This window comes from Scyliorhinus canicula, chromosome 2 (assembly GCF_902713615.1).
Source record: "Scyliorhinus canicula chromosome 2, sScyCan1.1, whole genome shotgun sequence".
Taxonomy (NCBI): Eukaryota; Metazoa; Chordata; class Chondrichthyes; order Carcharhiniformes; family Scyliorhinidae; genus Scyliorhinus; species Scyliorhinus canicula.
This window is the reverse complement of record NC_052147.1, coordinates 33,545,521-33,573,158: the sequence shown is the minus strand read 5'-3', so window position 1 is coordinate 33,573,158 and position 27,638 is coordinate 33,545,521. Positions and strand designations below refer to the sequence as shown.

At 44.1% G+C, this 27,638-nt stretch overlaps 1 protein-coding gene across 2 annotated transcripts in view; it reads left to right on the top strand.

The window, feature by feature from the left end:
• Window positions 1–27,638, top strand: part of mnat1 (MNAT1 component of CDK activating kinase) — a 187,763-nt gene that overhangs the window by 65,683 nt on the left and 94,442 nt on the right. For both annotated transcript variants that reach the window (XM_038775612.1, XM_038775621.1), the window contains exons 5-6: window positions 8,246–8,386; window positions 11,590–11,715. In XM_038775612.1, coding sequence (XP_038631540.1) covers window positions 8,246–8,386; window positions 11,590–11,715 — 267 coding nt within the window. The remainder of the gene's footprint in view (window positions 1–8,245; window positions 8,387–11,589; window positions 11,716–27,638) is intronic.

Genomic DNA, 27,638 nt, shown 5'->3' with positions numbered 1-27,638 from the left:
ATATCATATCCTAGGCTTTATTAGTAAGGGCACAGGGTACAAGAAAGGAGGTTATGTTGAACTTGCATAAGACCACAGTTTGGCATTCACTGCAGTATTGCATCCAGTTCTAGGTGCTGGGCTTTAGGAAGGATGTGAAGGCAGTGGTCCTCCCCAACTGTCTCCGGGAGACAAGGTTCCAGCCTCAGTGCTAAAACCTTAGCCAATAGCTTTGCGTCTACATTAAGCAATGAAATTGGGTGGTACGATCCGCATTCCGTGAGGTCCAAGTGTCTCGGGGAGTGAACCCCGTGCCAGAGAGTCATTAAACATCCCCATGAACAGTAAAGTGTAGAGTGCAGTAAAGGTTCATAGGGATGATTCCAGGGATCAGGAACTTCAGTTGTGAGGATAGATTGGACAGGTTATGACTGTTTTCTTCAGAGAAAAGAAAGGCTGAGAGGAAATTTGATCGGGCTATTCAAAATAATGAGGGGTCTGGACAGAATCATAGAATTATAGAATCATAGAATTTACAGTGCAGAAGGAGGCCATTCGACTCATCGAGTCTGCACCGGCCCTTGGAAAGAGCACCCTACTTAAGCCCACACCTCCACCCTAACCCCTTAAACCAGTAACCCCACCTAACCTTTTTGGACACTAAGGGCAATTTAGCATGGTCAATCCACCCAACCTAAGAACATAAGAACCAGGAGCAGGAGTAGGCCATCTGGCCCCTCAAGCCTGCTCCGCCATTCAATGAGATCATGGCTGATCTTTTGTGGACTCAGCTCCACTTTCCGGTCCGAACACCATAACCCTAATCCCTTTATTCTTCAAAAAACTACCTATTTTATCTTTAAAACATTTAATGAAGGAGCCTCAACTGCTTCACTGGGCAAGGAATTGCATAAATTCACAACCCTTTGGGTGAAGAAGTTCCTTCTAAACTCAGTCCTAAATCTACTTCCCCTTATTTTGAGGCTATGCCCCCTAGTTCTGCTTTCACCCGCCAGTGGAAAAAATCTGCCCTCATCTATCCTATTTATACCCTTCATAATTTTATACGTTTCTATAAGATCCCCCTCATCCTTCTAAATTCCAATGAGTACAGTCCCAGTCTACTCAACCTCTCCTCGTAACTTTTACTATCTGTTTTTATATTCTGAGCAAGTTTACTGTCATAATCTATCTTACTCTTCTTTATAGCTTTTTTAGTAGCTTTCTGTTGCCCCCTAAAGATTTCCCAGTCCTCTAGTCTCCCACTAATCTTTGCCACTTTGTATACCTTTTCCTTCAATTTGATACTCTCCCTTATTTCCTTAGATATCCACGGTCGATTTTCCCTCTTTCTACCGTCCTTCCTTTTTGTTGGTATAAACCTTTGCTGAGCACTGTGAAAAATCGCTTGGAAGGCTCTCCACTGTTCCTCAACTGTTTCACCATAAAGTCTTTGCTCCCAGTCTACCTTAGCTAGCTCTTCTCTCATCCTATTGTAATCTCCTTTGTTTAGGCACAAAACACGAGTATTTGATTTTACCTCCTCACCCTCCATCTCTAGTTTAAATTCCACCATATTGTAATTGCTCTTTCCGAGAGGATCCCTAACTATGAGATCATTAATCAATCATGTCTCATTACACAGGACCAGATCTAGGACCGCTTGTTCCCTCGTAGGTTCCATTACATACTGTTCTAGGAAACTATCGCAGATACATTCTATAAACTCCTCCTCAAGGATGCCTTGACCGACCTGGTTAAACCAATCGACATGTAGATTAAAATCCCCCATGATAACTGCTGTGCCATTTCTACAAGCATCAGTTATGTCTTTGTTTATTGCCTGCCCCACCATAATGTTCCTATTTGGTGGCCTCTCGACTACTCCTATCAGTGACTTTTTTGCCTTACTATTCCTGATTTCCACCCAAATGGATTCAACCTTATCCTCCATAGCACCGATGTCATCCCTTACTATTGCCCGGATGTCATCCTTAAATAACAGAGCTACACCACCTCTCTTACCATCCACTCTGTCCTTCCGAATAGTTTGATACCGTCGGATATTTAACTCCCAGTCTTGACCATCCTTTAACCATGTTTCAGTAATGGCAACTAAATCATAGTCATTCACGATGATAACCTGCACATCTTTAGACTGTGGGAGGAAACTGGAGCACCCGGAGGAAACCCACGCAGACACGGGGAGAAAGTGCAGACTCCGCACAGACAGTGACCCAAGCTGGGAATCGAACCTTGGACTTTGGAGCTGTGAAGCACAGTGCTAACCACTGTACTAACGAGCCACCAGGCACGTGTCACCAAGGATAGGAAGAAAATGTTCCCATTTGTGAAAGGATCGAGAATGAGAGGGAACGGTTTAAAGTATTTGGCAAAAGCGATATAAGAAAAAGCTGTGAATAGTTCGTCAGCACTGCCTAAAAGTATGGTGGAGGCAGGTTCAATTGAGGCATTCAAAAGTGAATTAGGATGAATATGTCGGGCTACAGGAAGATGGCAGGAGAATTGCCCAAAGCACGGAATTGTTCATTTCGATAGCCAGTGCTGGCATGATGGGCTGAATGGCCTCCTGCTGTGCTGTTGCAATTCCTGAAAGCATGAATGGATGGAAAATTATTTTATAGATCTGATCAAAATGGAGGGCAGAAGAGCATAACGGGCAAAGTTAAAATAGATCTAACCGTCTCATATCATTCATCCATTTTCATCTCTTTAGTTTAAACAAACTCTTCTGGTCATTTAAACCTTTTGGGATAATTTTGGTTTTGGCTGATGGTGATGACACTGTAGTCAACGGAAAGGGATATCTGACGAAGTATATAAACACGATTGATCCACGGTTGTTTGGAATAGTTAAAATTGCTCCTGTTATCCCTTGTGTTTTGAGTAAGTATTCCTAACTCTTGACTTTTATCTTCCCCCTACTTTTGTTTTGTCTGCCTAGTACTCCCTTAATGTTTCCACATCTGCCTCCATTGATTCCCTGGAAAGTCCATTCCATACATCTAGCATCCTCTATATAAAGTAGTTAAATCTAAATTGCCTGTGAAGCTTCCATTTCTAAGCTTGAGCTTGTGATGAGTTGGTTTCCCTTTCTGTCCTGCTTCTATTGTATATATCTCTTGGCTGTATTATAGCAACCAAAACTGCACTGAGTACTTCCTATCCACCAGGTCCTGGTGTCTAGTTAAAGAACTGATAATTCTCTCTTTAGATTTGCGCTGTATCGCTTTTTCTGTACATCTCACAGTCCAGTTAAGCATGCTCCGGTATACTTGAATATTTTCACAATCTGTGCAGGCTGATTACTACAGTATATGATTGACTGTAATGACAATTTAAGTTAAGTTATGCTTCTTTCAGCTTGATTGGACCTTATGTTAAATAATTTTGTTTGTGATGCTTCTCGAAAGGGGGACACTCGTGTTAATTTTTGTTTGGCGATAGTGGGGTTACCTAATGTCATTCCTCTTAGTACAATTTAAATAGACACAATCTAATTAGTTTTCCTTATTACTGCTAGACAATGTGTTTGTTTTGCTGAGATATCCACCAACACTGTACTATTCTCCAATAGCTTAAAGCTATTTAGTTTCTATTCCCACAGTTTATTTCCTTTCTATAGTTTCATTATCCTGTAATTGTCCACTTAAAAGCTCACATTTCCAGCCTTTCTAGATCCTTTTGTTTGTAGCTCACTTGTTCTTCCCCCTTAATTTGGTATCTTTTGGTTTACTCCCCAAATTCAAATTGTATACATGCAACCTATTCAGCTGTGATCTTAGCATTCTCTCCCGTGGTGTTCCATTACTTGCCATGTCAGTACTGCTCCATTTATAACTGTTCTGTTATTGCTTGTATGATTTATTCTCAGTCCAACTCAGAACTTTATGTGCTGTTCTGTGTCTTCTACCTGGTAAATTTGCCATAATCCCAGATGACCATAGGCTGCTTTCCCCTTTGAGGGGAAGAGCTGACTGATGGTTATTTAACCTAAGGATCACCACACCTCAGGCGAGGAACCAGGTTGAGAAGGCAGACCCTCATGAATAACCTCAGCTAGGTAACCTCCGGTGGAGAGCATGAGCTGAGCAGTTGCGCACAAGGTGGCTCCTGCTTGAGACTTGATTTTTGGCCCTTTTTACCTGGTTAAATGAGCGTCGTGGTGGGACGAAAGTTAAAGCAAGCGAAACTTGTTGGCTTCTCCTCTGGTGTGGGATGTCAGCAGGGTACAATACGAGGCTGGAAGGAGCAGTGCTCCGAAAGCTAGTGATTCGAAACAAAACTGTTGGACTTTAACCTGGTGTTGTAAGACTTCTTACTGTGCTCACCCCAGTCCAACGCCGGCATCTCCACATCAAAGTTTTGAAAGCCATGGTGGACGACCAGAACTGACTGGTGTGTGTGTGGGGGGGGGGGTTGTGGCTCTCTTCGCGAAGCCCCTCGAGGTGGAGCGGGCTCACTGGTTGCTGCGCCACAAGCCGAGAGCCAGGGATCCACCGCAGGCTCAATAGTCCGTTTGCATAAGGAGCGAATCTGGAGGAGATCAGACGAGGCTAAGGAAGGGATAGGTGGGGCAGGTGTTTCATTCAAATTTTGATATTAGTTGAGAAGGGTAGTGATCTTGTTTAACAGGAGGGTGGCTTTACGGCAGCCAGTATTGTGACAGATCCTGGGGGACAATTTGTGATGGTGAGCTGGGACGCCGGTAATTTTAGTCAACATATAAGCTCCGAATTGGGACGCAGTTTTTATTAAGAGGGTATTGGCGACCATTCCCAATCAGTTGGTCATGGGGAATGACTTCAACTGTGTATTGGACCCAAGGATGGACAGGTTGAGCCCCAAGTCCTTTGTAACTTCGGTAATGGTGAAAGAGTCAGCAGTGTTTATGGAGCAGATTGGGGGGACTGGGGGTGGACCTTTGGAAGTTTAGTCATCCAAGAGAGGGGGAGTTTTCCTCCTCCTCCCATGTGCATTGGGTATGCTCCCGAATAACTTATTTTGTGGTGGGGAAATCGATACTCCTCGGGTGGTAGGGGCTGAGTACACTGCGATTGTAATATCGGATCATGCACCACATTATGTGGATCTGAGGCTGGAGACAAGTTGAGCCCGTCGCCCCCTCATGGCGGTCCAGGCAGGCGAGGAGTTCTGTTAGAAGGTAGCCTCGGACATAGGGAATTTTGTAAGAGTCCAACCAGAATGGAAAAGTCTTGCCCTCGGGGAAGCACTGAAGGCGGTGATCAGAGTGGAGGTAATCTCATATAAGGCCCCCAGGGACAATGTTGGGAGGGTGGACCGGCAGTACTCCATGACCCAACAAAAGAGCAGTTAACAGCGAGAAAGAGGTTACAGATGGAACTTGATTTGGTGTCGTCCAGGAAGGCGGTGAACCAACTGTGTTGCTCACTGGGAGCATTTATGAGCATGGGGAAAAGGCGAGCCATCTGTTGGCTCACCAGCTGAGGAGACAGGCACGAGAGATGGCCCAGGTTAAGGCTGAGAAGTGGGGGGGGGGGGGGGGGGGGGGGGGGTTCTGGTGATAGCTCTCGACATAATTAATGCCGCATTTGAGGCATTTTACCAGCGTCTGTTTAGGTCTGAGCCCCAGAAGGGGGGGCTTGGAGATGGAGCTGTTTTTAGACAGCTGACATTCCCGCTGGTGGAAAGGGCGATGGGACATGTGTTGGAGGTGTTGTTGGGGCAGGAGAAGGGTATCAGTTCCATACAATCGAGGAAGGCACTGGGGCTAAATGGTTTCCCGGTGGAATTATATAAGCAGTTTGCAGCATCGCTGGCACCACATTTAGTCGGGATGTTCAAGCAGGGGGGGAAAATGATGATGGCCATGTTGGCACAGGCATTGAGTTCCCTGAACCCGAAGAAGGAGGAATGTGGGGCTTATAGGCCTATTTCCTTACTGAATACCAATGCAGAGGTGTTGGCTAAGGTTTTGGCAAAGCATCTGGAGGGTTGTTTGCTGGAGGTGGTCTCTGTGGTCTCGGTTGTTTGCTGGAGATTGGGTTTGTTAAGGGGCGCCAATTATCGGCCAATATCAGGCAACTCTTGAACGTGGCCAAGTCCCCATCTAGGGGGAAGGTGCTGAAGTAATCATCTCTATGGATGTAGAGAAAGCTTTCGATCGGGTGGAGTGGAGGTTCTGAGACGGTGTGGATTAGTGCCAGCATTTATTTCCAGGGTGAGGCTGTTATGAGGTGTAGTACCAATGGTGAGTATCCGGACTAATGCGGTGAGTTCAGGGTATTTCCGGCTGTACAGGGACAAGGGACGGGATGTTAATTGTCCCCGTTGTTGCAATTGAATCCTTGGCCATCACACTTAGGTCATCGAATGAGTGCACAGGTAGCGAGAGGGGGCATGGAATATAGGGTGTCCCTTATATGGATGTATAAGGGATGTATGAAGGGGTTGGATTACGAGGAGAGGTTGAGTGGACTGGGACTGTACTCGTTGGAATTTAGAAGGATGAGGAGTGATCTTAAAGAAACATATAAAATTATGAAGGGAATAGATAGGATAGATGCGGGCAGGTTGTTTCCTCTGGCGGGTGAAAGCAGGACTTGGGGGCATAGCCTCAAAATAAGGGGAAGTAGATTTAGGACTGAGTTTAGGAGGAACGTCTTCACCCAAAGGGTTGTGAATCTATGGAATTCCTTGCCCAGTGAAGCAGTTGAGGCTCCTTCATTAAATGTTTTTAAGATAAAGATAGATAGTTTTTTGAAGAATAAAGGGATTAAGGGTTATGGTGTTCGGGCAGGAAAGTGGAGCTGATTCCACAAAAGATCAGCCATGATCTCATTGAATGGCGGAGCAGGCTCGAGGGGCCAGATGGCCTACTCCTGCTCCTAGTTCTTATGTTCTTATGGATGACCTGTTGGGGTAGATAATGGAACTGTTGAGGAAGTTTGGATCCTGCTTAGGGTACAAACTAAATGTGAGCAAGTTCCAGTTTGAGTAGGGGTGCAGTTTTTGGAGCGCTACCATTCAAGCTGGCCAAGATTAAATTTAGGCATCTAGGGATTTAGGTAGCTCGTGATTGGACCCTGCTGCACAAATTGAACTTGTGTAGTCTGGGGAAGGGGGTGAAAGGGGACTTAGAGGTGGGATACTCTCCCGGTTTCCTTGGCGGGGGAAGTACAGATGATCCTAACATGATTAAATATGATAACCTAATGTTAATAGAAATTACTTGCAATGGCAGCTTGCTTTTATCTAGCACCCTTAAAGTAGTAAGACCTTGGACTCCTGTAGGCACAGATTAAGGATAGCAACCAAAAATGCACTTGGAAGATATTTTTATGTCAGCTTTTGAAGTTGACAACAGATGGAAAATGATAATGGACAGGAGAGAGAGAATGTGAGGATAAGTTGGCTGAGGCTCTTAATAACTGATAGTGGACCAGAGTTGAGAGAGAGAGCAGTATGTTTTCAGCGATATATTGCTAGAAGACATTGCAAACGAAAGATGGCCATGTAATATCTAAAGCTGATGATTTGTTGACAGTAAGGAGCTAGTGGAAGTCACATTGATGTGTTTAATCAGTGAATGGGATTTTATAGGGGTTAGGATACAGGCAACAGTTTTTTGGAGTTATAAAGTGGAACTTGAGAGCCCATAGGAGATTTTTAATAAATTAAACTAGAAGTAACCAAATATGTGGATGAGGTTATCAGTGTTTGAAGACCATACAGCTAGAGAACGGATAGTGCATCACAGTCACACAGAATCACGTTGATGACTTTGATGAGAGTGGTTTCAGCGTTGTTGGTGGGACAGAAACTTGCTAGAAGTGAATGGTACATGGCTAATTTTCTCTTGGTTACTTCAGCTGTCTTCAATCATAATTATTTCTTTAAATTAACAGCATTTTATGACTTCAGCACTACCACGAATCAATAAAGAGCGTCTTTCTAAGCATGAGAATTATCCCCGTAACCCCGTGTTTTGTCAGGACATTGGTACCTTGTTATTGCTTCATGTACTTCTCTTGCTGCTGATTGGTGAAACTTTCCCACTGAGGTTGGCTGAATGCAAATGCTTATTAAAGTTGATATTCTATGACGTGACCATCTGTTTAAAGTCTGTTGCATTACTTCTGGAAATATTAGACTGCTGTGGCTAACGATTTAGATAATATATTTAATTTGAATTATTCATACAGTAGACGTCAGTTAAATCAAATCTATATGTTGCAGCAAATATTCTTTCTTTCCATTTTAGACTCGGGAGCAGGATGATTTAGAAGAGGCTTTAGAATTTGAACGGCAGGAGAGTGATCAAAGACGAATGCTTCTGCTGAAGGAAGAACAAATGCAGCAGTTGGCAAAAAAGAAGAATAAACAGGCCCTCATTGATGACCTGGTAGGTGTGGATCTAAAACCTAAATCTCTTGGAAAACCGTACTTCATGCTTTAATGTTGGAGGTTGCAGTGAGCTAATTGTTTTAAAGTTAATAATTAATTTTAAAAATAAATTTAGAGTACCCAATTTATTTTTCCCAATTAAGGGGCAATTTAGCGTGGCCAATCCACCCTACCCTGCACATCTTTGTGTTGTGGGGGCGATACCCACGCAGACACTGGGAGAATGTGCAAACTCCTCACAGACGGTGACCCAGAGCCGAGATCGAACCTGGGACCTCAGCGCCGTGAGGCAGCAGTGCTAACCCACTGCGCCACCATGCTGCCCTACTGTTAATAATTCTACTTACATTACCAGCGGATAAATTTCAAGTGCCATTGCCCTAAATTACTTAACAAATTTACTTAATCGTGCCAAGGAAGAAGCAACAGATTGCACACTGGTCTTTCACCTCTGGGACTTTGCTTTGCAAGCAGCTCAGACTGCTGTTTTACCTACTGACTGCAAGTGCTGAAACTAAAATAATTCTGGGCAATCCCAACCCAGTTACTAATATGCATTGACCACCACGCAATTCCTTTAAATTTACCACTAAACTAACTACAGAGGCTCGCTTGGGGGAATGAATCATTGATGTAATGTGGATTGAGTTTCTGAAGAGGCATGTTGTGGAAGCTGGGATCAGGAAAAACAATTTTGCTGATGCCTACAGGGAGAAAGGGGGGAGAATTCTGGGAGCATAAGAATTTGATGGAACAAGTTAGGAGAGATCCTTGAAAAGCACAGATGATGCTAGCGATGGCTATAGATAAGTATATTAAGTACAATACCAAAACGCTATCCCGGGACTGTGATAGGAATAGAATAGAGCATGTTGTTATGATCCTTGGTCAGACCCCGAAGTTGTGGGTAATATCCGGTTAGGGAGCAATGACGTTTTGTTTAAAGTAGACAAATATTGAGATTCAAGACACTTGCTCAGTGAATAAAGCCACAAGATTCTACGGATTTTGAACAAACAAAAATAAACTTCACAATACAAGGTCAGAAAGATGAAACAATTTACAATACCTATCTTATACTTTAACATTCAGGGTTGATATGAAGTACATGTGAATTAACAAGCCATCTGTGGTCGAACCCACCACACTCCATAACAGATGGCAGATGGGACCAAGACGGAGTCCATGTATTTCTCAACAACCTACCCAGATATCAGTAACAGAGTGAGTCAACCAATCTCACTGAAAATCTATCACTCTCATACGGGATTCCAGTCTTCACCTTCAAAGATTTAACCTGAGAATTATCTCCAAATGTCGCTCCAACCCGGATGACGTGAGCGATGGCCCACTTCAAAGGGCTTCTTCCTCGTTTGGAGGCTTTTTTTTGTCTCTGCTCCTCTCATTTTAACTAACCTGGATTGGGATCTCTCCCTATCCTCTTCTTTGTCCCCTGCCAGGGGCACTTCTTGATGGTTCCCTGCAGCCAGTCACCTGACCCAGGCTTTTGCACCATATCCTTGTGCACAAACGCATTGCGCCTATAAAAAGGTAAAAATAGCGACTCCTGGTCTGCACAGTATAAAAACTCTGTGCTTTCTAGGTTTGGGTTTCATGACAATGTTAGAATTCAAAATAACAGTAAAATGGAAAAAAATAAATAATGCAAGAGCCAATATATATATAATATATTTTCTGAAAACCTATAGTAGAGATGATTTATTGTCAAATTTGGTAATAGGCCCTGAGAATTTTGTAATCAGTGTAAAGATACTTGATAGATTGGTGGGGTTTAAGATGGAAAAATAATGCCAGATGTTCAAAATCTTTGAATGCTGAAGGTACATATTCTAGGATGACGAAGGAGGCGAGGAAGTAAAGTGGTGGGTCCTGGTCCTTAAGGCAAAATTGCTATTTGCTGGAGAAGTTTAATACAGCCTCTGTATTTCAATAAAACACCAGATTTGGCCCAGGCAACGAACAGCTCATTAGCACTTGTAAAGTAATGGAATCTGTTATAAGAGGTAGGTTGTTTAACAGTTTTAAACAACCAGTATTGATTTGGAAGGGGCCCATGTTGCCTAATGAATATCCTTAATCCTTTCTGGATTTTATAAATGTGGTATGAAGTCGCACTGTATATGATGCAGTTTATTCAGGGTTTCGGAAGGCTTTTGACAAGGTTCCACATGAAAGACATCAAATTAAACTAAAAGCTGCAGGAATGTTGCACCTACATAAATGATCTGGATACAGGAATCCAGCACCCTAAAATAGGGAGAGTTAACAGCAGAGAATGTAGCAAAATATTTCTGAACATTTTAAATAAGTTATGTAAATGGACAATAGCAAAGTAAGTTGGACAACAGTAATACTGTTGTCACCTGGCATCCATATATGTATTTTTAAGAATGTAAATTTTTATTGTGAACTCACAATCCAAGAAGCATAATCAGTGTAGTTTAGAATTGGATGATTAGCCTGGTCTTTTTCTACGATGGCCAGCATAGGTTACTGGACAGCAATCAGGAGTGGGAGTCATGATTGTTTATTTTTTGTATTTGGCCTGTGAGCAGTGAGGTATTTGTAGTGCCCAAACGTCTGCATTGATTGAGTCCAATCAGCACTAGTCATGGATTGAGCATGGAAATTTCTGATGTATTTAACTATATATGCATATGCCCACAGCCACCAGAACCACCGTTACCATTTTTTCATTGCAGTGAAGTTGGGGGTTAATTGTTTTGTGTAAAGCATACAATTAACAGAAGATTATGTTGCAAAATCAATTAAATTTATATAGTACTTTGTTAAGGCTGAAAAGGAGTACTACATATGTTTTTGTTTGCAATGACAACAACAAGCCCCATGGAAGCTCTGCTTAAGACAGCAATGAGCTTGATCCCTAGAGGAAGAACTATGAGGAACGATTGGAAAGGCTAATAACCAGGAAAGTGGTGCGGGGGCGGGGGTGCAGGTAACTTAAATGGACATGGATCAAGGGGAGAAAAGTAGAATTTTGAACACAATTTATGAAGAATAAAAATATTCTTAATTCTAATTATTGGGTTTAGTAACCCAATAACTGGATACGGTATGTTAGGAATCCTTCGCATGTTCTTATGCCTCAGCATAGGGAAAAAGGGTGAGTTTTCTTTCCCTCTGTCTAAAGCCCTAATCTGTCATTAATGTGTCTGGTAGGAAAGTTCCCAGCTGCCCGCAAGCATGCTTCTGGCTCAACATAAGGACCGGGCTGCGCAACTGGAAACACAGTTGGAAACACAGCGGCAAGTCAAATCCATCACATTCTCAACTGGCATCAGAATGGTAAGAAGTTATGCACTTTGCATATGGTATTATGGAACTGCATACAGTCAAAATACCTTTTCAGTATGTTGGATAGGCATTGCTTTGTGAATGTTAACTTGTCTTAATTTTCTGCTTTGCAAGTACTGAATGCACATCTGGATAGAATTAATGTTAAACTTCAAAAGTAAAATATTGCATCAGTGGAAACCTGATCTGTGCACAGCATTTGAATTAGTTGAGTCAGGAGTAAAGCATAGTCTTTAACTTTGCTTTGGATTATTCCCTTTGCCCTTCCACATAGCCTTGCGTGAATATCAGGGAATCATGCATAGAAACCTATGTTTCTACACTATGCTGCTTAGTGGTATTGTTGCTTCAATGTTACACTGCCGCTCCTAGCAGTTTTAATTATAAATACTATCAGGTTTCCAATGGTAATGTAAAGACCGAGAAAGGCAAATATAGCCTTCAGTAAAACCTAGCAAGTACATTGTCTCCACACTGAAGGAATCACTGTTACCTTATTGATTACGAAGTATCAAACTTTTGGAGTAAATTTGAGGCTATTAAATAAGGATATAGATATAGAACATACAGTGCAGGAGGAGGCCATTCAGCCCATCTAGTCTGCACCGACCCACTTAAGCCCTCACTTCCACCCTATCCCCGTAACCCAATAACCTCACCCAGCCTTTTTGGTCACTAAGGGCAATTTATCATGGCCAATCCACCTAACCTGCACGTCTTTGGACTGTGGGAGGAAACCGGAGCACCCGGAGGAAACCCACGCAGACACGGGGAGAACGTGCAGACTCCGCACAGACAGTGACCCAGCGGGGAATCGAACCTGAGACCCTGGCGCTGTGAAGCCACGGTGCTAACCACTTGTGCTACCACTAAGGAGGAAAGCATTATTTAATATTCAGGTTTTTCCTCCTCCGATGAAGGCAGCATCCCCCTCCCTTCCTAGCCACCTTTACTGGTACTTGTGAATTCATGAAACAGCGTTTACAGTTATGTATTTATTATATTTAGTATTCCCCTCTTGGTGGAGGGGAAGATGGCCTTTTGCCCAACATAGCTTTGGAAAATCGCATGATTCCTATCCCAACAAAGGTGGCATATTTGATATTATAATTTTTAAAAAGAATTTGTTCATGGGATGTGGACATTTCTGGCAAGACCAGCATTTATTATCCATCCCTAATAGCCTTTGAGAAGTTGGTGATCTGTCTTTTTGAATGGCTGTGGTTTGCATTGTTATATGTGCATCTTGGAGACTGTGTATTTCAAGTCTTCTTCATAGAATTTACAGTGCAGAAGGAGGCCACTCGGCCCATCGAGTCTGCACCGGCTCTTGGAAAGAGCACCCTACCCAAGGTCAACACCTCCACCCTATCCCCAAAACCCAGTAACCCCACCCAACATGATCTGTAGTATGAAATGTTTTCTTCACTGAGGAAGCTATTGCAAGGTAATCCTTAGTCTCTTGCAATTTTGCATTTTGATTGTTGGATGCTCAACCTTTTGAAAACATGAAAGTCCAGAAATTTCATAAGGATTCTTCTGTAGGATGCCAGTAGAACCCCATGGAAACAGAGTATACCCAGTTGCGATGGATATCCACTGTTTCTTGGAATTTCCATGTTGCTTAGTAATGAGTGGAACTCATGACCGTCCCTTAGAAGGCACCGTTCAGGTTTACTGTAACCAGGACTTTCTGTTACTGAGCCTCAGTCGGAACCTGGTGTTTAATTGCTGGTGGTGCACCATGAGAGAATTAAATCTCACTGGCGAAGTCTAAGTCTGGAATGGGATCTAGAACCCCCAAGGAGGATAATTTTAAAAATAAATACGGTGTGGACCAGCTCTTTTTCTTGGGTCAGAGTACACCAAAAAAACACAAAGTTATTCCTCTGCCTGCTGTCTCCATGCAGATGAGGTATTTTCTCATTGAGTTTACAAACTCTGATGGGAGTGAATGGAGGGGGCTTCTCCACTGCCCAACCTTACAACAAGATTCTTGATTGGCTGGAGAATATTGTGTGGAGCAAACAAATGGGATTGGCGCCAGCGGCGATTCTGAGATGATGCACCGGTCCCCCACTGGGGGCGGCATTGCACATCTGCAGCCTCAGACAAATCCAAGATTTGCATTGATTTGCCTACAACTAACGGGTTAGACACTGGATGCTCCACTCCGCATTGCTCCACCCTTTCAGGGGGGAGTTACACGGGTGTGAGTTGGTGCAAGTTTTTACGAGCAGGGCCCGGGTGCCATGGCTGTTAAGAGGGGGCAAGAATGTAAGAAAACTCTCTCAACCTTTTTGCCTTGCAGGGAAGTGGGTGTCTGCCTGAACTGCAGGGAGTAGTGGGGACCGACTTGGTGGCAGGTCCGTGCACTCTGGGTGCCCCCCTCTGGATTGGCATCGGGTGGCCTGGCTCAGACCCCCATTGCTGCAGTATGTCATTTAAAACAACCCCTTAGCTGCAACTTACAGGCTCCTGACTGTTCATACTGCTCACTATATTCTGTATATGCTCAGAGAGCTTCTGGTCATGTGGGAACCTACCCAACCTGCCCCTCTGGAAACCCTTATACCGCAACAGTATCATCAATGGTATGGGTGTGGCTGTGCTCAGTTGCTGGCCCACCAGGTATTGGCACTCCTCAGAAGCGCAGCCCCACAGCAGAAGAAGCAGGGGATTAGCAGAGCTCACCTCAGACAATGGGCACATACTCCATGGCTGTTGGAACTCTCCCCAACACACAGCCCCTCTGAATAAAAGCATCACCAGTGATACTTTAGCCAGCCCACCCTCAGGATCATGAGATGTCTCCAAGTACTGCTGGTCCATTGAACCCCTGCACCCATCCATCTTTCTCCCAGCCAGGAAACCTGACCAGCTCTCTGTCACAACCTATCTGTAACACCAGGCCCCCAGCAAACGCACACATCCCTCGCTCACCCCCATCTTTAATACCTGCCCATACTCAAGCCTCTTAGCATGGAAGTGACTGGCAGTACACGTTGTTCATCTCCACCACATAACCAGTTGCCACCCTGCTGGTGGGATAATACATGGCCCACCAGTGAGGAGATCCATGGCAGACTCCACTGGAGAAACAGGACAAAGCCTATAGAGCCCATCACTGATACCAATTGCGGCACCCTGTTGACAGGGACAGAGAACGTGTTGAGGGTAATGCAGCAGTGCAACTTAGGGTGACCATGCAACCTGGTGACTTCAGTCAAGGGAATCCTGATCTTGCGAACATTCTCTGTCTCTCCTCGCTATCCCTGCAGAGACATGGATATCAGAATACAGCCAAATATGCTCGCTATCTACTTGGCTACTGCCATTGCGAATGCACAGAGGCTAGAGCGGCGGGGCTAGCCCAGTGAGGACCCAGCACAAGAAGGGCTTGGCCCAGAAGAGTAGGGACCAGCCAGTGAAGCTCAAGTTCCGGCCGTCCAACAGGCCGAAGTGGAGGTGCGAAGGAGTCGCCGCATCAGTACACGTGTATATTGTCGTCACCTGTCCTTCGAGGAACTGCCGGACTCTGTTTGCTGCCGATGACTCTAGCTCACTAGGAAGACCGTGCGCTACCTATGCCAGATGGTGGTGCACCTGGCACTATGGGGTTTGGAGGAGACTACCCATCCCAGTGGCTGTCAATGTGACGGTCGCCCTAAACTTTTATGCCTTTGGCTCATTCCAGAGCTCAAGTGGGAACCTGTGTGGGATATCGCAAATGGCCGCACACGGGTGCATCCACACTGTTCCAGATGCCCTAAGCGCCTGGGCAACTACATACATCACCTTCAACCTGGACCAGACCCAACAAGATGCCTAGACATCAAGATTTGCCATATCGCTGGCATGCCCCAGGCCCAGGGGGTAATCATATGTCTCCCTCTGAGCACTGGCACATCAGGGGATGTCCTTCATCAATTGGAAGGGGTTCCACTCCTTGAATGTGCCATTGGTGTGCGATCACCAGCTGCACATCATGCACGTCGGCACCCAATACCCAGGCAGCGTGCATGAAGCATACGTCCTAGCGCACGTGTCGGTTCCCAGCTCTCCCAGGTGAGGGGTTTGCTATTGAGCGACAAGGGTTACCCGCTGAGGCCAAGACTAACGTCGCTTGTGCAGAGGCACCTGGACAAGGCGGATAACCATTATAACGCTCGTGCAGCAACCAGGAGCATTATCAAGTGCATCTTACTCGAGATGCGCTTCTGATGCCTAGACCGCTGTAGTGGGGCGCTCCAATATAACCCCCAAAGGGTCTTGAGCATCGTGGTGGCCTGCTGCGTGCTCTTATGATATTACGCAGTCGCGGGGCAACATGCTGGAAGAGGAGGAAGAACGGCCGACCTCATCTGATGAGTTCAGCAGGATCAGCAGGATTTGGGAGTTGAGCCGGAGGTGGAACAGCGGGCCGCATAATCGTCCACGGGATGGAGGACGGTGACCAATGAGCTCTAGTTTCTGTCTCTGCGCCTGCTTCTGCAACAGTGATGGGATCATACTTTTCCAGAAACGTGATGCCTGTCTGGACGACAGCTGTTTCCTGCGATTGGTCTGCCCTCTGACCGTCCCTGTCGGAAGTCCCTGTCTCCACCTGATGTTCTGCAGCATGTGTATGGTGCTCACCAGAAGATGATCCGAGAGCCTCATCGGTAACATTTCCCACCATGGTGATAGTCACTGCGAAGTAGGATGGTGCAGGTGACAGCAGTATTGAAACGTTGCTGTCTTCCCCGCACTGGTGTGCTGGGGATATGGTTGGGGGGCAGCGACTCGGACTGTTTGATGGTGATCCTGCATGACAAAAGACATAGGGTGAGATCCTGGGACAGACTGGTCTCTGGGTGAGGGATGACTTCACTTGCTATAGGGACATCAGTGTTGCATTGGGTTCTCACTTTTTGGCAGATGCCAGCCTCCATTGCTGCCATTGTACTCTCTTTGGCCTCCTCCGTGAGTTGCATGGCCCTCTCAGCTAGGGTGTTGACCCGAATGTCTGGGATGCCCCCTCCTGCCTTCAGGTGCTTGCGCCTGTTATGGCCCACTTTATCTTTGGGGACACAGAAAGGGCCCAGTGAGACACTGGGAAGCAAGTTCTATGGGTGGGTCTGCAGATGGTTGCATGTGGTATCAAGGCTCCATGTCAAAAAGGACAATACATGTGTTGGGTTTTGTGGAGGGTGGGTTGTATGGGAGGGGTATTGTTGGCCTCCAGGGGATTGGGGTGTGATGTGAGGAATGAGGGTTGGGTGTGATGCCAGGGGCACAGCGATGGTGACTCACCCGAGCTGCGCTCAGGAAGTCATTCATATTCTTGTGGCATTGTGTGCCGGTCCTCCTATGCTGGCAGCACTGACCGCCTCAGTAGGCCGGGCTTGAGTCTCCACCTCCACCATGGGGAAGAGGGTTTCTCGGTGGTATCAAGCAGTCGGTCAACGTCGGACTCCTGGAATTGGGGGCAGGACTCCGTGCAACCATCTTCTTGGATGGAATGGGAATGTGTGGTGAGTGGAGTGCTTATAAGCAGCGCCAACTTGTCAGGCACTATAACCTGAATCCTGGGCCCAGTGAATCAGACGCCAGAGGGGCCGAGATTCACTTGCAATTCATGTGGGTGTGCTGGCCCATTTGCGTCACCTGACTTTTGACTGAGCAGCACTCTCAGCAGGAACGCGAGTAGCACGCGATTCAGTTCGGGTGGGAGAACATCGTCTCCCAAACGGAGAATCCAGTCCAATGTTGCAGGGCATCAGCAGCACGTGATTCTGCTGCAAACACTTGAATTGCTGCCCGTGAAATTCTGGAGCTGAATTCTCGATTATAAATTCACTTACTAGTGCAATGTTAATGCTGAACGTTCAAGTTGATTTAGATTCTGCGAACAATTTGTATTTGTTTTCCAAAAATAAGCTTTTATTTTGGAACAATAATGTGTCTGCAACCATTAAAGATTCATATATTACAGTACTAGTTATTATTAGTAACAGTTGTTCTTATTCCAGATATAGCATGTTATGGTTCCTGATAGTTCCCCCAACATTGAGGGCATTTAAAAGTTTATTGGATAAGCATATGGATGATAATGGCATAGTGTAGGTTAGATGGCCTTTAGTTTTTGACTTCCCATGTCGGTGCAACATCGTGGGCCGAAGGGCCTGTACTGTGCTGTATCGTTCTATGTTCTATGATAGTGTTAAATAACTTGTATTCTTCTAAAACTCTTGAACTGATACTACCTTAGTGACCACCTGGAAATTTCTTTCCGTTAAATAAATTGCTACTGTTGTGCTAAAATCATTTGGTCAATTTTGATTGAAGAAAGCCCTGTTGAAACTAGTTCTCTAACATATTAATAGAAGCTGCTGAGGCATTGGACAAAGATACATCATTATAAAGAGGGTTGTTGATTTTGATTTCCTAGCTTCTGATTCATAATGGAATTGTTTCTGGTCAAAATTTTTATACTCAACAGATGAGGGAGGAAAACATTGGACCAAACCGAGTTTCAGTATTCTCCAGTCCTCGGACAATGTGTGTACTCTAAAGCGTGCTCAATTTTGACACAATCTCAACTTCAACTTCAAGTTCATATAGCACCTCGATTGCACCAATCTGACATTTTTCATTTTGTGCATCTATCACCCTGTGACCCCTCATGGAAAGCATTGCACAACATGATTTTATTTTTTCAGACACTTTCTGGAGCAAAGACACTAAAAAGAACATAGATTGAATGTTACTTAGTCAGCTAATATGCTAAACTAATATACTAAACCAATGATCACAACCCCATATCACGTTTATATGTTACAGCAGGTCGATTCAAGTCATATCGCTTCAAGACAATCGCTTCACAGCTCCAGGGTCCCAGGTTCGATTCCGGCTTGGGTCACTGTCTGTGCGGAGTCTGCACATCCTCCCCGTGTGTGCGTGGGTTTCCTCCGGGTGCTCCGGTTTCCTCCCACAGTCCAAAGATGTGTGGGTTAGGTGGATTGGCCATGATAAATTGCCCTTAGTGTCCAAAATTGTCCTTAGTGTTGGGTGGGGTTACTGGGTTATGGGGATAGGGTGGAGTTGTTGACCTTGGGTAGGGTGCTCTTTCCAAGAGCCGGTGCAGACTCGATGGGCTGAATGGCCTCCTTCTGCACTGTAAAATCTATGAAATTCTATGAAATACCACTTCATGTGTTTTGCCAGGCTCCCGTCTCCCTGCCATGTGAGGATGAGTTCTCCAGTGTCCTTTTGAAATCCCTGCATTCAATATTTTGAGTATACTTGACCTAGAGGATAGAAGTAATTTCTACTTTGGTGACTCCTCGTTTTTTAAATCTCAAAATTCCATTTGTTCTGTGTTCTTTCCCCTCTTTCGTTCTCTCTCTCTCTCTCTCCCTCACTAGGATCTCAGAGTCTGACTGACTCAGAGTTTCAGTCCATATGTGGCCAGACCAACTGTCTTCTCCTTTGTAGCTAGGAGCTAAAACTTGCACCTTATCTTCTATTAGTTTTTATTTGTGTGTTCCATAACTAGTAGTCACATGGATTTGTCTCCAGGTAGATTTTGTAGGAGGTCATATTCCCTCCAAACTACTCCATGTTACCTCGAATTAAATAAGACAGTTTCAAACATAACTTCCTTATAAAATCCAACAGACATGACAGGTGATTGGTAATTAATGCCAAATTATGGAGATTTTTTTTTCTGTCGCCTATGTTGGCTAAATCTGAGTTTGAGACTGCACAAATTAATTTTGCAAGTTTGCAGATCAGTAGATAGTATTCTTTCATCCATCGGCCACCACTGGATTTCAATCAGGTAGTACATGTGAAAAGACAGCAACTAATATATTTTACATAACATAGAAGGATTTTGTGATTTCTTTACCCACCCAGCAGTTGGAAAAATAGTAAAAAATATCAGAATAGTATATTTTAATATGTGTTTTTGCTCATTTAATGAAAGAGAGAATTGTACTTGATCTTTTGATTGATTTGTGCTTTTTAAAATATTTATTCATGGGATGTGGCTGTCACTGACTAGGCCAGCATGTGTTGCTCATCCCTAATTGCCCTTGAGAAGATGATGGTGAGCTGCTGCCTTGAACTGCTGCAGCCCATGTGATGTAGACACACTCACAGTGGTGTTAGAGAGGATCTCCAAGATTTTGATTCAGCGAGAGGGAAGGAATGGCAATATATTTCCAAGTCAGGATGGTGGATGACTTGGAGGGGAACTTCCTCGTGGTGATGTTTCCATATGTCTGCTGCCCGTGTTCTTCCAGATGGTGTGATTGTGGGTTTGGAAGATGCTGTCTAAGGAGTAATAAAAATAATCTTTATTAGTGTCACAAGTAAACTTACATTAACACTGCAATGAAGTTACTGTGAAAATCCCCTAGTCGCCACACTCCGGAGCCTGTTCGGGTACATGGAGGGTGAATTCAGAATGTTAAAATTACCTAAAAAGCATGTCTTTCGGGACTTGTGGGAGGAGCTGGAGCACCCGGAGGAAACCCACGCAGACATGGGGAGAACGTGCAGACTCCGCATAGACAGTGACCGAAACCAGGAATCAAACCCAAGTCCCTAGCGCTGTGAAGTAACAGTGCTAGCCACTGTGCTACCATTCTCCCCAGTGTCCTGACTAATATTTATTCCTCAATCAACATCAATAAAAAGAAATCTGGTCATTATCACATTATTGTTTGTAGTAGCCAGCTATGTACAATTTGGCTCCCATGTTTCCTAAATTGCAACAGTGATTGCACTTCAAAAATATTTCATTTGCTGTAAAGCACATTGAGGCATCCCATGGCGGTGAATAGTATGCTGGAGAATGGGCAGGACAGTGTATTTAAGGCCATGATGAGATCAGCTGTCTTCGAATGGTGGAGCATACTTGATGGGCCAAATGGCCTAATTCTGCTCCAATATCTTATGAACTATATTTTAGATTGATTTTCAAACCTATATTATCCCATCATTTGTTGGCTTCTGGACCAGTTTTCGTCTGGCCCTGTGCTCTTTATTATAGCCAATCTGGGAGACACTAATGGTAAACAATTTACCAAGTGGTAGAAGGTTCAAGTAGTAAACATAGAACATAGAACAGTACAGCACAGAACAGGCCCTTCGGCCCTCGATGTTGTGCCGAGCAATGATCACCGTACTTAAACCCACCTAACCCGTATACCCGTAACCCAACAATCCCCCCATTAACCTTACACTATGGGCAATTTAGCATGGCCAATCCACCTAACCCGCACATCTTTGGACTGTGGGAGGAAACCGGAGCACCCGGAGGAAACCCACGCACACACGGGGAGGACGTGCAAACTCCACACAGACAGTGACCCAGCCGGGAATCGAACCTGGGACCCTGGAGCTGTGAAGCATTGATGCTAACCACCATGCTACCGTGAGGTAGAACATGGTTCAAGGGTTTCCAAATTGGTAAGAATGTTAAGTTTAAAACAAGCTTGACTTGGAAATATATTGCCACATGGACTGCAGTGGTTCAAGAAGGCAGCTTACCAGCAGCATCTCCAGGGAAATTTGTGAAGGCCATAAAAACTGCCTCATATCCCTTGAATGAATAAAAAAATACTTCTACTGCTCTTTGGAATAATGCCAGGCAATCTTTTATGACTCGAGAAGAGGGGCTGGGTGGGGGAGGGGGGAGCAGATCCTTGGTTAACATCTTATCATAAAGTCCATTGAATCCCTACAGTGCAAAAGGAGACCATTTGGCCTGAACCTCTGAAAGAGCACCCTACTCATGCCACCCCCACCCTATCCCCGTAACCTCACCTAACCTGCAGATCTTTGAATACTAAGGGGCAATTTAGCATGGCCAATCCACCTAATCTGCACGTCTTTGGACTGTGGAGGAAACTGGGAGCACCCGGAGGAAGCCCACGTAGTCACGGGGAGAACGTGCAAGCTCAACACTGACAGTCACCCAAGGCCGGAATTGAACCTGGGTCCCTGGCACAGCAAGGCAGCAGTGCTATCCAAAATATGGCATCTTACAGCGCAACACTTCCTCAGTACTCTACTGGAATGACAGCCTAAGGTTTAATGCTCAGGTTCTGGAGTTGGGCTTGAACCCACAACCACAATCTGAGGCAAGAATGTACTAACTGAGCCTCTTTAGATCCAGTGCAGTTCTTGGGTCAACATTAAGTTGAATCTTCATTGTTTACACCAGCGACAACCCCAGATGCATAGGTCAATTATATCACTGAAATTACATAACAGGGTGAGGGAGCGGTTTGAAGAAATTCACGTTGGCAAGACCACCAAAGGTTTAATTTTTCTTCAGTAAAGTGGAGGAATTCTTTGAACAAAAAGTACAGACTTACATTTCTGTTTAACTCAACTTTTCGCTTCTTCTGTAATCCTTCTTGTCTCTTGTTGGTATGTTATTGGTTGTTTTGTAGGTGCATTCTTCAACAGAATTTAAATGAATGGCCTCTTCAAAATGATCCACTTTTGAGATTTATGTACTGCTGAATTATGCAATTGCCATTTACTACTTGGAAACCATAACAATCATCATTTGGCTCCGTTGAATGTGCCTTAATTGTTTCTTAATCAGACTGTGGTAAAAGTTGTGGTTTGCCAGTGCTGTCCACATCCTGAGCATAACTGTTTTGAATAAAGAGTTGAGTGTGCTATAACAGTGGAATTAATGCAGTTATATTTCTGGGTAGGAGGAGGGTGTATGTATGTATATATGTATGTGGGGCGGGGGGGGTTGGGCGGTCTCAATCCGTTAGAAACTTTCTCTCATCTTTTCTGCAATGCATTGAGATAATTTTCTGCAATCCATTGAGGCAAACCTAGTTTAAGCTATATAGGTTCCAAACACCAGTGAGGGATAGAGGAATTCATTGAAAGACAAGCCTAAATTAAAAAAAATGCAAAATAGCATATTGCACGCAGAAAAATATTTCAGTTGACCATCATAGATGTTAAACTTTTGAAATCCCGACACTAGTTTTGTTTGACATGGTTGATGGAAGTTTCAATTAATGGTAGAATTGCAAATTGAGTTAGGACCAGTTCAAAACTTTCTGTGCAGCATTTTGCTGTTATGCAGCTTTAGTCTTTAAAATCCTACTGGTAATTTGTATTTAATTTGTCATTCCCGTCGATTAAGGATTGATTAATTAATGGAGATTGAGTGCACATCACAAGATTTAAAATCGACATGATTTAGGATAAATCAATTATATTGTAGAATGTGTAAAAATAGTTTAAAAGTATAATTTGCCAATATGGTCAGAAAGCCTGAATGGAAACTGCTTTCCCAATGTTTCAGTTGTTCAGTTTTTAGGGCATGAAGATGTATAGTAAAGCTGCCGTTTCTCTCGTCTATATTATGCAGGCGTGACATTTGATTTATCTTTCCTTGGCAAGCTCCAGCATGAAAGGAGGCGCACTTGGGTACTTAAATACTTAACCTGAACCCTGACGTTACTCAACATTAAAATAAAGCTTTAGAAGTTACTTTAAAAAAAAGAATAACTGTGACTTAAGGTTCTGTAAAATGTGCTTGGCCATGGGATGAAATATGATGATCATCAAAATTTCTTCTGTGGAAGCTGCAATGGTGCAATATCATTGGTCAAAAATGTAACATCTATTGTTGGTTACTTTTAACGGTACACATCTGCAAGGCCACGAGAATATTAAAACGGATAATTACTTTGTTACTGAGGATCACAACACCAAGCTGTGTTTGGTTGGTAGGTGAGGAAGAAGTTGCTGAAATAATCCACCTTTGACAACATCTCTCAGGCAGGTAAGCCAGTATTGTAAGTCCAGAGAAATGTACAATAGTTGCTCTGCTGAGAACCATGGATGTAAAGGAGATAGTGTGGGTGGGCTGGTATTGTGAGAGTATAAATTGATCCGTAATGTGAACTGACTAAATAATTTAATCAAGTTAAATGCTCGTTGCTACCTTACCCAGTGTTTAGAGCCAGTTCTTTGGCTCTGAAATTTATTCAGTAAAGCTTTGAAATTAGAGAAAGTTTGTAAAAAGAATCCTACAGAACTGTAAAACAATTTTTCTAATTTATTTTCTCCTATTTGCACTGCATGTCAGTAAAGGGACCAGGATGGCGTTGGCTGATTATCCATAGTTGGCATTATGCCATTCTGTATAAGGCACTAGAGCGAATGAGAAGATTATTTTCTTATCCCATATAATTATGTGGCTGTCAGTTGAGTTGAAACTGGGCTTACTCATTGTTGTTTGTGGAACCTAATTAATTCCCAATGATAATGATCAGATAATCTATTTTTGTGACATTGATTGAGAGATAAATATTGGGCAGGACAGCAGGACCCCTGCTCGTCTTCAAAATAGTGCTATTCAACCAAGCAGGAAGATGGGGCCTCAGTTTAACATTTCATCTGAAAGACCGCACCTCTAACAGTGAAGTGCTTCCTCAGTACTGCATTGGAGTGTAAGCCTTAACTTTTTTTGCGTCCCTGAAGTGGGACTTCAACCCAGAACCTTGTGACTCAGACAAGGGTGCTATCCACTGAGCCACAGCTGCGATAACACACTTTTGACACCTACACTGTTGAAGAATGGGAGAAGACAAACGTTAATATGAAGCCTAATCAAAAAGTTAAATAAGTAGTAATATAGAATATTTTTATTCCAAGATTCCAAGTGAAACAGTCTTAAAAATGTACCTTGTTCATCAACTAAGGTAATCACATCCTTCTAACTTAATCAAAAGACATTTTGAGTATCTAAATAATTGCCATCCTCTGCTTAGGGGGAAAGAAACTCCGTGTACCAGAAAATGCCACTTTTAGAATCAGAATTTACTCTGCATTGATATACAACTTTAATTGGCTGACTATGAACCAAGTATAAAATTAATTTTGGATCATAATTTTACTGTAAACCTCAAAAGCTATGGAATATTACATATAAGCATAGTGTGTATGTGTGTGTGTGTATATACATACAGACATACACATTTTATATATATACATACATTTAGAAATGTTGTACATTTTAAAAATGTAATTTCTTAAACACTTAACTAACACCACTTTCAAAAATACTTTTATTAAATTCTGTTTCTTTGATGTTTTAAAATACATTCAACGTATTATTTTTTACAGTGCTAAGTTTGCCACATGGTGAAGGATAATATACTCTGTAAATGTGGCCCCTTCTTACCCTCCTCCATAAATATGAGTAGCTTTTACAGCTAGAGGGCTTTGTGCCAAACAGAACAGGTTTTACTTGTCTGTGAAGATTTATACCACAGTGCGATGCATGACTGCCTTTGCACAGGTCATTTCAGAGGTCAGCAGAATGAATGTATACGACAAGCCTTGAGCCATTTGTATCTCGTCTGCTAGGCAAAGAAAGCTAGGCAACATCAGGATGAAACATTATGAGAACATCTACTACTGTGCAGACTATTTGTAAATATATTATTTATAAAATTAATTTATTTTGAATGCTTAATATTTAAAAGGGATTGAACTGATTTGAAAAAGATTGACTTGCTGGCAAACAGCCAGTTTTGTGAGGGGAGGGACAGAGTGCAGAGATTAATTAGGTTTTGTGAAGTGTTGCAGCAAATGTCTGATTGGCATCAACATGTGTAATGGCAACTGGTGTAGTACTAAGTAGATGTACAAATACAGCGTCAACAAACCTCCTCGTATATAATTGTGCATTTTATAAATTTTTCCATAATAACAACTGTATTTTAACCCATTCATCATTAAAACTGTCATTTATCGTCTGTCACTTGGCAATAGTATATGTGCCAAGGTCAGACCATTGTACATGGTATAAGTATTTGTGAGCAGAGCGTAAACCCATTGTGTTGAATAGATTATTTTTTTGACTTGAAAATGCATGGAAGCCATTTGCCATTTTTTTATAACAGTGAATCTCAATGAAAGTAACTGAGAGTTGACATACATTTTGCCAATAAATGATGCCATGTGATTTGTCTTTGTTTTGTAACGAATGTCCGATCTGAAGACTTCAAAATTTTAAAGTGAGTGCAATGAGTAATGTATAATCTATTTGATGGTTTTTATTTCTTTTTTAAAAAAATATTTTTATTCGACATGTTTCATAATTTTTGCCAAACAAAGAAAGAAAACAAAACAGAACAACCCCAACAACCTAAAGCATAGACTCAAAGAGCAAAAACAAAAACAGGACCCCCCCCCCATAGCATTCTATGACAACCAACTCCCGAAAGAGCATAATGAACAAGAAGTGTAGACACCCTCCTTCGCCCACCTCAACTCAAACATCATCTTCTCCAGGTTCAAAACCCCAGTAGCCCCCCCCCCCGCCAGGCTGAGGCACAGGGCAGAGAAGCTGACCTTCACCCCAACAAGCGACCAGTGATGTGAAGGCTAAAACGTCTGTCCCCGCACCCGCCTGCAATTCGGGCTGGTCCGACACCCTGAAAATGGGTTCCAGGAGACCAGGTTCCACATCCATATGCAAAACCCCCGAGAGATAGTGCTAAATACCTCTCACTAATACTTTTCCAGCTTCAGGGAGGGACAAAACATATGAGCACGATTTGCGGGGGCCCTCCTAGATCACTCACAGACAACCTCCACCCCTCAAACAGCTCATCTTTGCTTTTGTGAGGTGTGCCTTATACACAACCTTCAATTGTATCAGCCCCAACCACGTGCAGGAGGTTGAAGCATTCACCCTTCGCAGCACCTCACACCACAGTCCCTCTTCCATCTTTCCCCCCAGCTCTTCCTCCCACTTCACCATAACCCCATCCATGGACACACTATCCTCCTCCAGGATCCTCCAATCCCCCCCCCCCCCCGGCCGCTTACATACTGCCTCCAACAAACAGAACCCTTCCCCCTCCCATCAGCATTTCATGGCAACCAACTCCCGAAAGTGCATAATGAACAAACCCCAAGAATTGTAGAACCCTTCCTTCGTCCGCCCTCAACTCAAACTTCACCTTCTCCAGCTTCAAAAACTCCAGCAGTGGTTAGCACCGTTGCTTCACAATGCCAGGGACCTGGGTTTGATTCCAGATTGGGTCACATCTGTGCGGAGTCTGCCTGAGTTCTCCCCGTGTCTGCGTGGCTTTCCTCCGGGTGCTACGGTTTTCTCCCACAAGTCCCAGAAGACGTGCTTATTAGGTGAATTGGACATTCTTCCTCTGTGTTTCCGAACAGTGGCGACTAGGCGACTAGGTTCAAAACCCCAGTAGCCCCCCCCCCTCTTTAACTCGTGGGTATCCAATTCCAGGATGGCTCCCGCACATCTTCACAAACCCTGTGGCATTCCAGTTGGAGCCATATACGCTCGACGCTGCCACCAACCTCCCCTCTAATGCCCCCGTCACAATCACATACCTACCCCCCAGTCCGCCACCACCTTCTCCATCTGTAACCTGACCCTCTTGCTCACTAATACTGCTCCCCCCTCCCCCAAGCCCTGCTATTGAACCCCGAAAGGAGAACTTGGCTCACGTAACCCTTCCTAGCCTCACCTGATCTTTCACCCTCGGCTGGGTCTTCACCACATCGGTCTTTAGACTCATTAAATGTGCAAATGTCCTCGACCACTTCACCTGTCCCTCTAGCCCCCTTACGTTCCACATCACTACTCTGACCCCCCCCCCCCCCCCCCCCCCCCCCCCCCCCCCCCCCCCACTCCTCCTATCCGGCATCAACATAATCTTGGGCCCTGCCCATCGGGCCTGACCCGCTCTGTCCCTTTGTTGCCATCGAACCGTTCCCCACTGCTCTCACTTGCCAGGCCAATGGAAACCTATTCAACCAGGTTCCAGTGATCGTGGCCCCTCCCCCCACCACACTCCTGTCCACTAAGCAACTTTCACTGCTAATCTGGAAGC